Raw genomic sequence first — 15406 nt, forward strand, 5'->3', positions numbered from 1 at the left:
GCTGTTTATAAAATTCTCCTAGTCCTCAGGTTTGCTGCTTTTTTTGGCCAATTTATATGCATCTTCCTTGGATTTAACACTATCCTTAATTTCCCTTGTTAGTCACGGTTGAGCCACCTTCCCTGTTTTATTTTTACTCCAGACAGGGATATACAATTGTTGAAGTTCATCCATGTGATCTTTAAATGTTTGCCATTGCCTATCCACCGTTAACCCTTTAAGTATCACTCGCCAGTCTATTCTAGCCAATTCACATCTCATACCATCGATGTTACCTTTCCTTAAGTTCAGGACCCCAGTCTCTGAATTAACTGTGTCACTCTCCATCTTATTAAAGAATTCTACCATATTATGGTCATTCTTCCCCAAGGGGCCTCGCACAACAAGATTGCTAATTAGTCTTTTCTCATTACACATCACTCAGTCTAGGATGGTCAGCTCCCTGGTTGGTTCCTCGACATATTGGTTTAGAAAACCATCCCTAATACACTCCAGGAAATCCTCCTCCACCGCATTGCTACCAGTTTGGTTAGCCCAATTATCATATAGATTAAAGTCGCTTATCATAACTGCTGTACCTTTATTGCACACATCTCTAATTTCTTGTTTGATGCTGTCCCCAACATCACTACTACTGTTTGGTAGTCTGTACACAACTCCCTTAGCGTTTCTGCCCATTGGAATTCCATAGCTCCCCCCATACAGATTCCATATCATCCAAGCTGATGTCATTCCTTACTATTGCGTTAATTTCCTCTTTAAACAGCAATGCCACCCCACCTCCTTTTCCTTTCTGTCTATCCTTCCTGAATGTTGAATACCCCTGGATGTTGAGTTCCCAGCCATGTCTCCATGATGCCAATTACATCATATCCGTTAACTGCTATCTGCGCAGTTAATTCGTCCACCTTATTATGAATATTCCTCGCATTGAGGCATAGAGCCTTCAGGCTTGTCATTTTAACACACTTTGCCCCTTTAGAATTTTGCTGTAATGTGGCCCTTTTTGCTTTTGCCCTTGGGTTTCTCTGCCCTCCACTTTTACTTTCCTTCTTTATATCTTTTGCTTCTGCCCCCATTCTACTTCCCTCTGTCTCCCTGCATAGGTTCCCATCCCCCTGCCATGTTAGTTTAACCCCTCCCCAACAGCACTAGCAAACACTCCCCCGAGGACATCGGTTCCGGTCCTGCCCAGATGCAGACCATCTGGTTTGTACTGGTCCCACCTCCCCCACAACCGGTTCCAATGTCCCCGGAATTTGAATTCCTCCCTTCTGCACCACTCCTCAAGCCACGTATTCATCTGAGCTATCCTGCGATTCGTACTCTGACTAGCACGTGGCACTGGTAGCAATCCTGAGGCTACTACTTTTGAGGTCCTACTTTTTAATTTAGCTCCTAGTTCCTTAAATTCGTCCTGTAGGACCTCATCCCGTTTTTTACCTATATCGTTGGTACCTATATGCACCACAACAACTGGCTGTTCACCCTCCCCCTTCAAAATGTCCTGCAGCTTCCTTGAGACATCCTTGGACCAGGGGGGCAACATACCATCCTGGAGTCTCAATTGTGGCCGCAGAAATGTCTGTCTATTCCCCTTACAATAGAATTCCCTACCACTTTACCTCTCCCGCTCTTTTTTCTGCCCTCCTGTGCAGCAAAGCCACCCATGGTGCCATGAACTTGGCTGCTGCTGCTCTCCCCTGATGAGTCATCCCCCTCAACAGTACCCAAAGCGGTGTATCTGTTTTGCAGAGGGATGAACGCAGGGGACCCCTGCACTACCTTCCTTCCACTGCTCTTCCTGTTGGTCACCGATCCCCTATCCGGCTGTGTACCCTTTACTTGCGACATGGCCAACTCACTAAATGTGCTATTCACAACATCCTCAGCATTGCAGATGTTCCAGAATAAATCCACCCGCAGCTCCAGTGCCGCAATGCGGTCTGCCAGATGCTGCAGGCGGATACTCTTCCTGCATATATAGTCGTCAGGGACACTGGAAGCGTCCCTGAGTTCCCACATAGCACAGGAGGAGCATAACACGTGTCCAAGCTCTCCTGCCATGACTTAATCTCTAGATTAACTTAATTTGGCAACAACAATGCTAAAGGTTACCTACTGATATAGAAAAAGAAAAAGAAAAACTACTCATCAATCACCAGCCAATCACTTACCCCCTTGGTTGTGACGTCACCCTTCGATTTCTTTCTGCTTCTTTTTTGCTTTCTCTCCCTGCTGCAGCTGCACTGGCTCGCCTCCTCGAACTCCCACTGGCTCCCGACGATGTTGGGCTTTATGTAGGTCTCCCCATGCTGCCGCTCCGCCTCCTCGCACTCCTGCTGGCTCCCGACGATGTTGGGCTTTATGTAGGTCTCCCCATGCTGCCGCTCCACCTCCTCGCACTCCCACTGGCTCCCGACGACGTTGGGCCTTATGTAGGCCTCGCCACGCTGCCGCTCCGCCTCCTCGCACTCGCAAGGGATCGCATAATCCCTTGGGAGCACAGGTATTTAAGGAAGCTTCACAGGCTGGAGAGGCACTCTGGAGACCTGCAATAAAAGTCGAAGGTCACACTTTACTTTGAGCTCACAGTGTTCAGTCTGACTCTTTCTCCATACACTACAAGCTGAATGGCCTACTACTACTCCTAAATTCTATGTTTCTATGATCGCCGATAATTCACGTGCAATGCCCATTTTTCCCGCCGAGTGTTTTTTTTCTATTTTTGATCAATTTTCCGCTGGCGTTAATTGCAGAATCTTTGCAGTATTTTGGGCAGTAAATGGGCGGGGGCAGCCTTTGATCAATTTCTAGCCCATTGTCCTTATTTTCATTTGCTTTGAACACTTTCCTTTATTAGATATAAAAATATTGCCGATCAGATGGAAAAAATGTCGTTTAACTGGGCAGGAAGGTTAGAGGTCATATGATGAAACCATCAAGAACACGCCCAGTTAGAGTTGGTAACCCTATGTTAGGATCACTCTGGATGGATGAATTAATACCTTGGCCGTAATTATTTTGGATTTTCAAAAAGTTTAAAACTTGAAAATAAAAAGACTGGCATTTATATAGCGCCTTTTGGGAGAAGTCTCAAAGCGCTTTACAGCCAAGTACTTTTGGAGTGTAGTCACTGTTGTAAAAAATAATTCTGCAAGCACAACTCCCCTTGATGTTGAACACTCACTGTTGAATGTCAACCCTCACTGGTGGATGAGAGTGCAATGGTTCCTTGGGCGCAGGGCTCGGCATTGGGCGGTGCTACCCTGTGGGCTGGGTGGTACACTCGGCGTTGGGCGGTGCTACCCTGTGGGCTGGGCGCAGGGCTCGGCATTGGACGGTGCTACCCTGTGGGCTGGGCGCAGGGCTCGGTGGTGCTACCCTGTGGGCTGGGTGGTACACTCTGCGTTGGGTGGTGTTACCCTGTGGGCTGGGCGGAGTGCTTGGCGTTGGGCGGTGCTACCCCGTGGGCTGGGCAGAGCGCTCGGCGTTGGGCGGTGCTACCCCGTGGGCTGGGTGGTACACTCTGCGTTGGGCGGTGCTACCCCGTGGGCTGGGTGGTACACTCTGCGTTGGGCGGTGCTACCCCGTGGGCTGGGCAGAGCGCTCGGCGTTGGGCGGTGCTACCCCGTGGGCTGGGCAGAGCGCTCGGCATTGCTACCCTGTGGGCTGGGTGGTACACTCTGCGTTGGGCGGTGCTACCCTGTGGGCTGAGCGGAGCGCTGCGGTGTTGGGCGGTGCTACCCTGTGGGCTGGGCGCGGGGCTCGGTGTTGGGTGGTGCTACTCTGTGGGCTGGATGGCGCAACCCTGTGGGCTGGGCGGTACACATGGCGTTGGGCGGTGCAATCCTGTGGGCTGGGCGGCGCTACTCTGTGGGCTGGACGAAACGCTCGGCGTTGGGCGGTGCAAACCTGTGGGCTGGGCGGAAATCCGCAGTGTAGCGCGCGCCTTACGAAAGGTGCCGCGGGCGGGATAGGAGCGCGCGGTGGGCTGAGGTTCCAAAGTTGGGACGCACGAGGTTGAAGATCTCTGGTTCCTGGGTAAAAGCGAGCATCTGCTGGTAAAAAAAACTTTTGTTTTGTGGTTGGTGTGTGTGTGCTCTCTCTCTCTCCCCCCCCCCCCCCCCCCCCCCTTTAGTAATTTTCCTCGGGGATGAACACGAGGCCTTGTTGGAAGTTGCAATGCAATACTTTATATGCAAATTTGGCGTCTTCCTACTTTTCAGTGCAGCTGCCTTGTGCTTTCTGCACTTTGTGTGTGGCGCGGGTTTTAGCTGCAAACCATCACTCGAAAAGCTTTCAGTAACGAGATTGAGTGTGGCGCATGCGTTCGGGAGACTTTTAAAAATAACTTTTCACATTTGTTTCAGGCACGTGTCACGTTCATAAAGTTCAGCGTTTAAGTTCTTCCCACCCACTTTTTGACATTTTGCAAAGAGGTTACCTTGCTTTTCTGTTGCTATTTGAATTGGAAGGTTTCGTGTATGAAAAATCAAAGTTCCTTTTTTTTTGTTACTCGTTTAGAAAGTATGAACATATGTTACATTGAGTGACAGTGCTGCATATTTGCATATGTACAACCGAGTTTAATGTGAAATGAATTACGATTTACTTAAGGATTACTGCACTAAAACTCGTTAAAAATGCAGTGGCTTCTGGAGAAATGCCGCTCGGAAACTGTTGCCACTCACACCCCATGGTTAATTGTTGGTGCTTGTCCTTTTTAGGTTTGGTTTGCAGATCGCTTTTGTTGGACTAGGCTAACTGTTTAGTCCTGAACAATTTCATACCCCTTTCCTAGCAAGCTTTATTTGAAATGTAACTTTTAAGGATATAATGAATGCTGAAAATATTTAGACTATCTCGCCAGTCATGCGCTCTGGTTGGTCTCTTCCAGCCCTCTGCTGGTTTCGAATTAAGGGCTGTGAAATTGCAATTCAGTATTTCTGATCTCCCTTAATCAAGATGAAGTTGATATTCTCCTTTTAAAGATATATGCAATCTATTCCTGCAATTCCTCATCATTTTGTGATGGAATCTGGGAGGGTTACCTGCAATTGGTTCCTGATTCAACTGTCCTTTCACATTCTCAGACCCAAAATACTTCAGCCAATGAAGTGTGGTCACTGTTGTAAAGCAAGCAGCTGATTTGCATACAGCAAAGTCCCACAAACTAGATAATCTGTTTTAGTGATGTTGGTTGATGGAGGCAGTTCAGAGAAGGTTCACTAGGTTGATTCTGGGGATGAGGGGGTTGACTTATGAGGAAAGGTTGAGTAGGTTGGGCCTCTGCTCATTGGAATTCAGAAAAATGAGAGGTGATCTTATCGAAACATAAGATTATGAGGGTGCTTGACAAGGTGGATGCAGAGAGGATGTTTCCACTGATGGAGACTAGAACTACAGGGCATGATCTTAGAATAAGGGGGCACCCATTTAAAACCGAGATGAGAAATTTCTTCTGAGGGTTGTAAATCTGTGGAACTCGCAGCCTCAGAGAGCTGTGGAAGCTGGGACGTTGAATGAATTTAAGACAGAAATAGACAGTTTCTTAAATGATAAGGGATTATGGGGAGCGGGCAGGGAATTGGAGCTGAGTCCATGATCAGATCAGCCATGATCTTATTGAATGGCGGAGCAGGCCTACTCCTGTTCCTATTTCTTATGCTCTTATAAATATCAGCCAGGACACCGGGGATAACTTCCCTACTCTTCTGTGAAATAGTGCCATGGGATCGTTTACGTCCACCTAAGAGGTTGGATCTCTGTTTTAAAGTTGCATCCGAAAGACGGCACCTCTGACTAAATTACTTGCATATGTACACTTGATAATTTGGTAGACTTACTAAAACAATGACTTAACTAATACATACATGTTCTTGTATATTGCTCAAAATATAGCTATTTTTAAACCAAATATCAATAGGCATACCTATGTGTGGATCTTAGGCTTGCCAACTCTGGATGTATTCCTAGAAGTTTGATTGTGTTATGTTTCATCACCGTTTGTAAATATTAATTGCATGCAACTTACTTGAGTGCCTAAGATAATTGTCATTGTACACAAGAATCTTTTTTAAACTGGATACACAATTTGGACAAATTTTATGTAGGCATTTGTTGTATGTACCAGGATTGGAGTGGCCAAGGATAAAAATCTATGGCCAATTATCCACATACATCAGCGACATTACATACAAGTAAATTGCAGTTTCACCTGGAAGGAGTGTTTGGGCCCCTGAGCGTTGAGAAGGGAGAAGATAAAATGGTGGGTATTGCATCTTGTGCGTTTGCACGGGAAGGTGCCTTGGGAACGGGAGGGGGTGATGGGGGTTATTCGGGAGTGGACCAGGCTGTCACGGACGGAACTATCCCTTTGCATAGATTAAAGAAAGAAATTGCATTTATATCGCACTTTTCATGACAAGACATTCCAAAGCACTTGATAGTCCAAAATACTTCATTGGTTGTATTCACTGTTGTAATGTAGGGAAATGAGGCAGCCAATTTGTGCACAGCAAGCTGCAGGTTCAGCAAATTAATCTGTAGGCTGATTGAGAGGAGCTGCACTATTTGTAATGCCCTCTCCAGTTAGGATAACTCCATCGAGGCAACATTTCTTTCCTTTTAAATTTTTTTATAACCAGCAAACAGAAAACACAGTATTGGTGGGCATTTTTAAATGACTGTAAATTGGCCTTGCACCAACATCACGGGTATGTTTACTAGACACAGTAACCAATTTGGAGTACAATGTTTTTGGTCCGTACACCAATAGTTAGATCAGGTTGCATTTAAAAAAAAACAGGCTCTTTCTCTTGTTGAATTACATTCAGAATAATTTCACCTACCAGTTGCAGGCTGCACTTGGTTGAAGAGTTGAAATTCTTATTAGATTATACCTGGAATTTCCTCGTGGCTGGTCTCCACCATAATGGTTACGGTGGCGGTGGCAGGACAGGACCCGCTACAAGTAAATTCAAGGTTGTTTATTGAAATGGCTGGCAGGTAATGGCTAAGAAACTGTCAATAGGAGACAGGCAGCTGTAACTAAGGAGTCTCAACGTCAAGGGGGTAGGTGTGATGGTGGGGGCGGGATGCGGGAAAGATTTCACGCAAGACATGAAAGTACAGGCGCCCGCAGATGTAAACCGCGAGTGCAAAGTACGTTTCACCCGAATTGCTAGCCGCCGTGCCTGGGAGATCAATTTTCAGTTCCTGGAGACTCCCGGACGATCTGGAAGGATTGGTAGCCCTAGTGGATCTATGCAGTGGGATGCCTGTACTGTGATGATCCATCACATGCTCAATTGAGTTCCTGACCCAACGGTCTTACTAGAAATTACCAATGTGGAGGTTGGACAGTGCCATCTTGTCTCATCTGCAATTGTTAATGGTTGCATTCGGAGCATAATTAGCAATGTCTGAGAGTACCCAACCTGTTTGTTTTATAGGCTGTGGATAGTTGAGGTCTGACTTAAGTGGATACAATAATTTAAACGCCCAAAACCTTTACTACAAATACTCAAATATACACTCTGGTAAAGTTGGTTGATGTTGAAAGCAATCATCTCACTTTTTAACATCTCTTTTGACAGGACTGAATCATTTGACTATTAAGAATCAGAATGGCTGAACACCCATTGTGGGAGCAGATTGGCAGAGGTTTTGTGCAGCACTATTACCAACAGTTCGATGTAGACCGAACACAGCTTGGCACTCTATATGTAAGTTTGTGCAGTTTTGCATTAGGAGCTTGTGTTGAGCAGTTGTACTTTTGTTTCTGCTGTGTTTTAAGACAACAAGCATTGTGGGTTCTGCTTGAATGGGCTCATAGTATCACAGTACTTGAATAGTTTGCCATCTGGTGAGCAGGAGTGGTATTTATCAGCAGTATGATAAAGTACCTCTGACATGGAAACCATGTAATGGGAAAAGGAGACTGCTACTTGCTAAACAAGGCTTGAGATGCATTGGCCCAGAAATCCCGATCGGCTGCTTCCCGCGGGCGATCAAAGGAAAAACTTTTTTTTTAAAAGTGCGCTTACCTGAAGCTGCTGTGCCCACGCGAGTTTCTGGTCCTGAGGCCTCCACTGACTTCGCGTCGCAGCGCGTGCACGTCGGGACGTGCGCAGGGCTGGAGCTGCAGTCACGTTGCTCTGGGCAGTCAATCAGGTCAAGTATATACTCATTCATAATGGGAACTAAGTTGGAGTTCCCATTATTATGAATGATAACCCCCCCCCCCCAACAAACACCCAAAACACTTTATATAAAAAAAAATAGAAAAAATACACCACATTTTTATTAAATTAGTTATTTATGAATTATAAAAAAATATTTTGAATTTTTAAAATGTTTTTTAATTATGATTTAAAATAAACTTAGCGTAGTGGGGAGGGATTTTAACAATAAAATATGTTTATAATTTTATTTTAATATGTTTTTGTATATTTTAAAACTTTTACGCCTGTAAAAGGCAGGCTATGCGCCTGCTTTTATCAGGCGTAAGAGTTTTCAGGACATTTGCTGGGCAAGATATGGGTAAATCCTGCAATCTTGCCCATGCAAATATCCTGGCTGTCGAGATACGGAAGATCTGTCAAGCTCCAGCTTGACAGATCGGAAAAGTTGGTTTTCAGCACATGTGCGTTGCGTGCTGAAAACCGTTTTTTGCGATGCCTTCCCGGGTCCGTAGACACTCAGTAGGGACCTGGGAGGCCAGAATCTCTGCCCCATTATCTTACAGAAAGATCTGTCTTGTCCACCTCTAATAAATTCTAAGGCTAGTTGAGCTCCAAGCAATTGGCTGGGTTTTGAGTGCCTAGAACTATAGAACTTTTGGTACAGAAGGAGACCATTTGCCCCAGTTCATCAGCCCACTACTGGTATCTACACTCAACCCTTTTCCCAGTACCCTTCAATATTTTTCTTCGTGTTTATTTAATTTTCCCTTTAAATGTGATGATTGACTTGGCTTCAATATTCACTTAAGATAAAGATTCCGTGTCCTTGTATAAACAAAAGTAAAAAACAAGATCCTAGAAATTTAAAACAAAATGTCACAAACACCTGAGGAGTAGGTCTTCGGGATGAGGTGGGCGGGAAACTAGAGTAGATGGGTTATAAGAACATAAGAAATAGGAGCAGGAGTAGGCCATTCCGCCCCTCGAGCCTGCTCCGCCATTCAATAAGATCATGGCTGATCTTCTACCTCAACTCCACTTTCCTGCACTATCCCCATATTCATTCATTCCCTCAATATTCAAAAATCTATCGATCTCAGTCTTGAATATACTCAATGACTGAGCATCCACAGCCCTCTGGAGTACAGAATTCCAATGATTCATCACCCTCTGAGTGAAGACATTTTTCATCTCAGTCCTAAATGGCCGACCCCTTATTCTGAGACTGTGACCCCTGGTGCTAGACTCCCCAGCCAGAGGAAACATCCTCCCTGCATCTACCCTGTCCAGCCTTGTAACAATTTTGCATGTTTCAATGAGATCACACCTCATTCTTCTAAGCTCGACAGAATATAGGCCTAGTCTACTCAATCTATCCCCATGGGACAATCCCCCTCCCCTCCCTCCATCCCAGGAATCAGTCTGATGAACCTTCGTTGGGCAAGTATATCTTTCCTTGGGTAAAGAGACCAAAACTGCACACAATACTCCAGGTGTGGTCTCACCAGGGCCCCATATAATTACACTAAGACATCTTTACTCTTGTACTCAAATCCTCTTTTAATAAAAGCCAACATACCACTTGCTTGCTTAATTGCTTGTTGTACCTCCATGTTAATTTTGTGATTCGTGTACAAGGACACCAGGTCCCTCTGAACACCAAAAATACTCTGCATTTCTATTTTTCCTACCAAAGTGGATAACTTCACATTTCTCCACGTTCTATTCCCATTTGCCATGTTCTTGTCTACTCAGCCCTGTCTATATCCCTTTTGAAGTCTCTTTGTATCCTCCTCACAACTTGCATTCCCACCTAGTTTTGTATCATCAGTAAATTTGGATATATTATATTTAGTCCCCTCATCCAAATCATTGATATAGATTGTGAGAGGTGCGTGGTGAGTCCGTTGGTGAGGCCTATAAAAGGCACAGCAGGGAGTCCGGGGCCCAGAGTCGGCGAGAGGTGCGTGGAGAGGTGTCGGGAGTTCGTTGGTGAGGCGTACTTGTGCAGCTACAGGGAGAAGGCAAAAAAGAAGTAGAAAGAAAAAGAAAGGTGACGTCACAGCCAAGGGGGTAAGTGATTGGCTGGTGATTGATGAGTAGTTTTTCTTTTTTCTCTTCTATAACTGAGTAAACTTTAACATTGTTGTTGCCTATCTAAGGGTTAAGTCATGGCAGGACAGCTCGGTCACGTGTTATGCTCCTCCTGTACCATGTGGGAACTCAGGGACGACTCCAGTGGCCCTGACGACTACGTGTGCGGGAAGTGTATCCGCCTCCAGCTCCTGACGGACCGCGTTGCGGAGTTGGAGCTGAGGGTGGATTCACTCTGGAGCATCCACGATGCTGAGAATGACGTGAGTAGCACATGTAGCGAGTTGGTCTTATCGCAGGTGAATGGTCCACAGCCAGATAGGGAATGGAAGACCAGCAGGAAGAGCAGTGCAAGGAAGGTAGTGCAGGGGTCCCCTGTGGTCATCCCCCTGCAAAATAGATACACTGCTTTGAGTACTGTTGAGAGGGATGACTCATCAGGGGAGGGCAGCAGCAGCCAAGTTCATGGCACCGTGGCTGGCTCTGTTGCACAGGAGGGCAGGAAAAAGAGTGGGAGAGCGATAGTGATAGGGGATTCAATTGTAAGGGGAATTGATAGGCGTTTCTGCGGCTGCAACCGAGACTCCAGGATGGTATGTTGCCTCCCTGGTGCAAGGGTCAAGGATGTCTCAGAGCGGGTGCAGGACATTCTAAAAAGGGAGGGAGAACAGCCAATTGTCGTGGTGCACATTGGTACCAACGACATAGGTAAAAAAAGGGATGAGGTCCTACGAAACAAATTTTAGGAGCTAGGAGCTAAATTAAAAAGTAGGACCTCAAAAGTAGTAATCTCAGGATTGCTACCAGTGCCACGTGCTAGTCAGAGTAGGAATCGCAGGATAGCGCAGATGAATATGTGGCTTGAGCAGTGGTGCAGCAGGGAGGGATTCAAATTCCTGGTGCATTGGAACCGGTTCTGGGGGAGGTGGGACCAGTACAAACCGGACAGTCTGCACCTGGGCAGGACCGGAACCAATGTCCTAGGGGGAATGTTTGCTAGTGCTGTTGGGGAGGAGTTAAACTAATATGGCATGGGGATGGGAACCAATGCAGGGAGACAGAGGGAAACAAAAAGGAGACAAAGGCAAAAAACAGAAAGGAGATGAGGAAAAGTGGAGGGCAGAGAAACCCAAGGCAAAGAACAAAAAGGGCCACTGTACAGCAAAATTCTAAAAGGACAAAGGGTGTTTAAAAAAAAAAAACAAGCCTGAAGACTTTGTGTCTTAATGCAAGGAGTATCCGTAATATGGTGGATGAATTAACTCTGCAAATAGATGTTAACAAATATGATGTGATTGGGATTACGGAGACGTGGCTCCAGGATGATCAGGGCTGGGAACTCAACATCCAGGGGTATTCAACATTCAGGAAGGATAGAATAAAAGGAAATGGAGGTGGGGTAGCATTGCTGGTTAAAGAGGGTTTTAATGCAATAGTTAGGAAGGACATTAGCTTGCATGATGTGGAATCTATATGGGTAGAGCTGCAGAACACCAAAGGGCAAAAAACGTTAGCGGGAGTTGTGTACAGACCTCCAAACAGTAGTAGTGATGTTGGGGAGGGCATCAAACAGGAAATTAGGGGTGCATGCAATAAGGGTGCAGCAGTTATAATGGGTGACTTTAATATGCACATAGATTGGGCTAACCAAACTGGAAGAAATACAGTGGAGGAGGATTTCCTGGAGTGCATTAGGGATGGTTTTCTAGACCAGTATGTCGAGGAACCAACTAGGGGGGAGGCCATCTTAGACTGGGTGTTGTGTAATGAGAGAGGATTAATTAGCAATCTTGTTGTGCGAGGCCCCTTGGGGAAGAGTGACCATAATATGGTGGAATTCTGCATTAGGATGGAGAATGAAACAGTTAATTCAGAGACCATGGTCCAGAACTTAAAGAAGGGTAACTTTGATGGTATGAGGCGTGAATTGGCTCGGATAGATTGGCGAATGATACTGAAGGGGTTGACTGTGGATGGGCAATGGCAGACATTTAGAGACCGCATGGATGAACTACAACAATTGTACATTCCTGGCTGGCGCAAAAATAAAAAAGGGAAGGTGGCTCAACCATGGCTAGCAAGGGAAATCAGGGATAGTATTAAAGCCAAGGAAGTAGCATACAAATTGGCCAGAAATAGCAGCGAACCCGGAGACTGGGAGAAATTTAGAACTCAGCAGAGGAGGACAAAGGGTTTGATTAGGGCAGGGAAAATGGAGTACGAGAAGAAGCTTGCAGGGAACATTAAGACAGATTGCAAAAGTTTCTATAGATATGTAAAGAGACAAAGGTTGGTGAAGACAAACGTAGGTCCCCTGCAGTCAGAATCAGGGGAAGTCATAACGGGGAACAAAGAAATGGCGGACCAATTGAACAAGTACTTTGGTTCGGTATTCACTGAGGAGGACACTAACAACCTTCCGGATATAAAAGGGATCAGAGGGTCTAGTAAGGGGGAGGAACTGAGGGAAATCCTTATTAGTCGGGAAATTTTGTTGGGGAAATTGATGGGATTGAAGGCCAATAAATTCCCAGGGCCTGATGGACTGCATCCCAGAGTACTTAAGGAGGTGGCCTTGGAAATAGCGGATGCATTGACAGTCATTTTCCAACATTCCATTGACTCTGGATCAGTTCCTATCGAGTGGAGGGTAGCCAATGTAACCCCACTTTTTAAAAAAGGAGGGAGAGAGAAAACAGGGAATTATAGACCGGTCAGCCTGACCTCAGTAGTGGGTAAAATGATGGAATCAATTATTAAGGATGTCACAGCAGCGCATTTGGAAAGAGGTGACATGATAGGTCCAAGTCAGCATGGATTTGTGAAAGGGAAATCATGCTTGACAAATCTTCTAGAATTGTTTGAGGATGTTTCCAGTAGAGTGGACAAGGGAGAACCAGTTGATGTGGTATATTTGGACTTTCAGAAGGCTTTCGACAAGGTCCCACACAAGAGATTAATGTGCAAAGTTAAAGCACATGGGATTGGGGGTAGTGTGCTGACATGGATTGAGAACTGGTTGTCAGACAGGAAGCAAAGAGTAGAAGTAAATGGGTACTTTTCAGAATGGCAAGCGGTGACTAGTGGGGTACCGCAAGGTTCTGTGCTGGGGCCCCAGCTGTTTACATTGTACATTAATGATTTGGACGAGGGGATTAAATGTAGTATCTCCAAATTTGTGGATGACACTAAGTTGGGTGGCAGTGTGAGCTGTGAGGAGGATGCTATGAGGCTGCAGAGCGACTTGGATAGGTTAGGTGAGTGGGCAAATGCATGGCAGATGAAGTATAATGTGGATAAATGTGAGGTTATCCACTTTGGTGGTAAAAACAGAGAGACAGACTATTATCTGAATGGTGACAGATTAGGAAAAGGGGAGGTGCAACGAGACCTGGGTGTCATGGTACATCAGTCATTGAAGGTTGGCATGCAGGTACAGCAGGCGGTTAAGAAAGCAAATGGCATGTTGGCCTTCATAGCGAGGGGATTTGAGTACAGGGGCAGGGAGGTGTTGCTACAGTTGTACAGGGCCTTGGTGAGGCCACACCTGGAGTATTGTGTACAGTTTTGGTCTCCTAACCTGAGGAAGGACATTCTTGCTATTGAGGGAGTGCAGCGAAGGTTCACCAGACTGATTCCCGGGACTGACCTATCAAGAAAGACTGGATCAACTGGGCTTGTATTCACTGGAGTTCAGAAGAATTAGAGGGGACCTCATAGAAATGTTTAAAATTCTGATGGGTTTAGACAGGTTAGATGCAGGAAGAATGTTCCCAATGTTGGGGAAGTCCAGAACCAGGGGTCACAGTCTAAGGATAAGGGGTAAGCCATTTAGGACCGAGATGAGGAGAAACGTCTTCACCCAGAGAGTGGTGAACCTGTGGAATTCTCTACCACAGAAAGTTGTTGAGGCCAATTCACTAAATATATTCAAAAAGGAGTTAGATGTAGTCCTTACTACTAGGGGGATCAAGGGGTATGGCGAGAAAGCAGGAATGGGGTACTGAAGTTGCATGTTCAGCCATGAACTCATTGAATGGCGGTGCAGGCTAGAAGGGCCGAATGGCCTACTCCTGCACCTATTTTCTGTGTTTCTAATAGCTGAGGCTCAAGCGCTGATCCGTGTGGTAGCCCACTAGTTACAGCCTGCCAACCCGAAAATTACCTGCGTATTCCTACTCTCTGTTTTCTGTCCATTAACCAATCCTCAATCCATGCTAATATATTAGTCCCAATCCCATGAACCCGAATTTTGTTTAATAACCTCTTGTGTGGCACCTTATTGAATGTCTTCTAAAAATCCAGATACTGGTTCCCCCATATCTATTCTGCTAGTTACAAGCTCAAAAAAAAAACTCAACAGATTTGTCAAACATGATTTCCCTTTCATAAATCCATGTTGACGACTCTTATTATTTTCTAAGTGCCCTGTTACCTTATGTCCTTAATAATAGATTCTAGCATTTTCCTTACTCCTGATGTCAGGCTAACTGGCCTGTAGTTCCCTGTTTTCTTTGTCCATCCTTTGTTAAATAGCGGGGTTATATTTGCTACCTTCCAATCCATGGGAATCTTTCTCGAATCTATGGAAATTTGGAAGATGACAAACAATGCATCCACTATTTCTATAGCCACCTATTTCAAAATCCTAGGACGTTAGCCATCTGGTCCAGGTGATTTATCGGCTTTCAGTCCCATTAATTTCTCCAGTACTATTTTTTTTACTAATTTCTTTCAGTCCCTTGGTTTGCCACTATTTCAGGGAGGTTTTTTGCATCTTCCATGAAGACAGACACAGTATTTGTTTCATTTCTCTGCCATTTCCTTATTCCTCATTATAATTTCTCCTGTCTAAGCCTGCAAGGGACCCACATTTACTTTCATTAATCTTTTCCTTTTTACATACCTATAGAAGCTTTTACAGTCTGTTTTTATGTCTCTCGCTAGTTTATTCTCCTATTCTATTTTCCCTTTATCAATTTCTTGGTCCTCCTTTGCTGAATTCTAAAATCCTTCCAATACTCTTTTTGGCAACATTATAAAGCCTCTTTGATCGAATATTATCTTTAACTTCTCTTGTTAGCCACGGTTGGACCACTTTTCCTGTGGGGATTTTGTGCCTT

General features: G+C 45.3%; 1 protein-coding gene across 1 annotated transcript in view; it reads left to right on the forward strand.

Moving 5' to 3' along the window:
- Nucleotides 1-3877: 3877 nt before the first annotated feature.
- LOC139263810 (nuclear transport factor 2-like) overlaps nucleotides 3878-15406 on the forward strand; it is a 43942-nt gene continuing 32413 nt past the window's right edge. Inside the window, exons 1-2 of the mRNA XM_070879864.1 lie at nucleotides 3878-4064; nucleotides 7602-7730. Of these exons, the coding sequence (XP_070735965.1) occupies nucleotides 7632-7730 (99 nt within the window). The 5' untranslated portion in view covers nucleotides 3878-4064; nucleotides 7602-7631. The remainder of the gene's footprint in view (nucleotides 4065-7601; nucleotides 7731-15406) is intronic.

Source organism: Pristiophorus japonicus, chromosome 5 (genome assembly GCF_044704955.1).
Source record: "Pristiophorus japonicus isolate sPriJap1 chromosome 5, sPriJap1.hap1, whole genome shotgun sequence".
Classification (NCBI taxonomy): Eukaryota; Metazoa; Chordata; class Chondrichthyes; family Pristiophoridae; genus Pristiophorus; species Pristiophorus japonicus.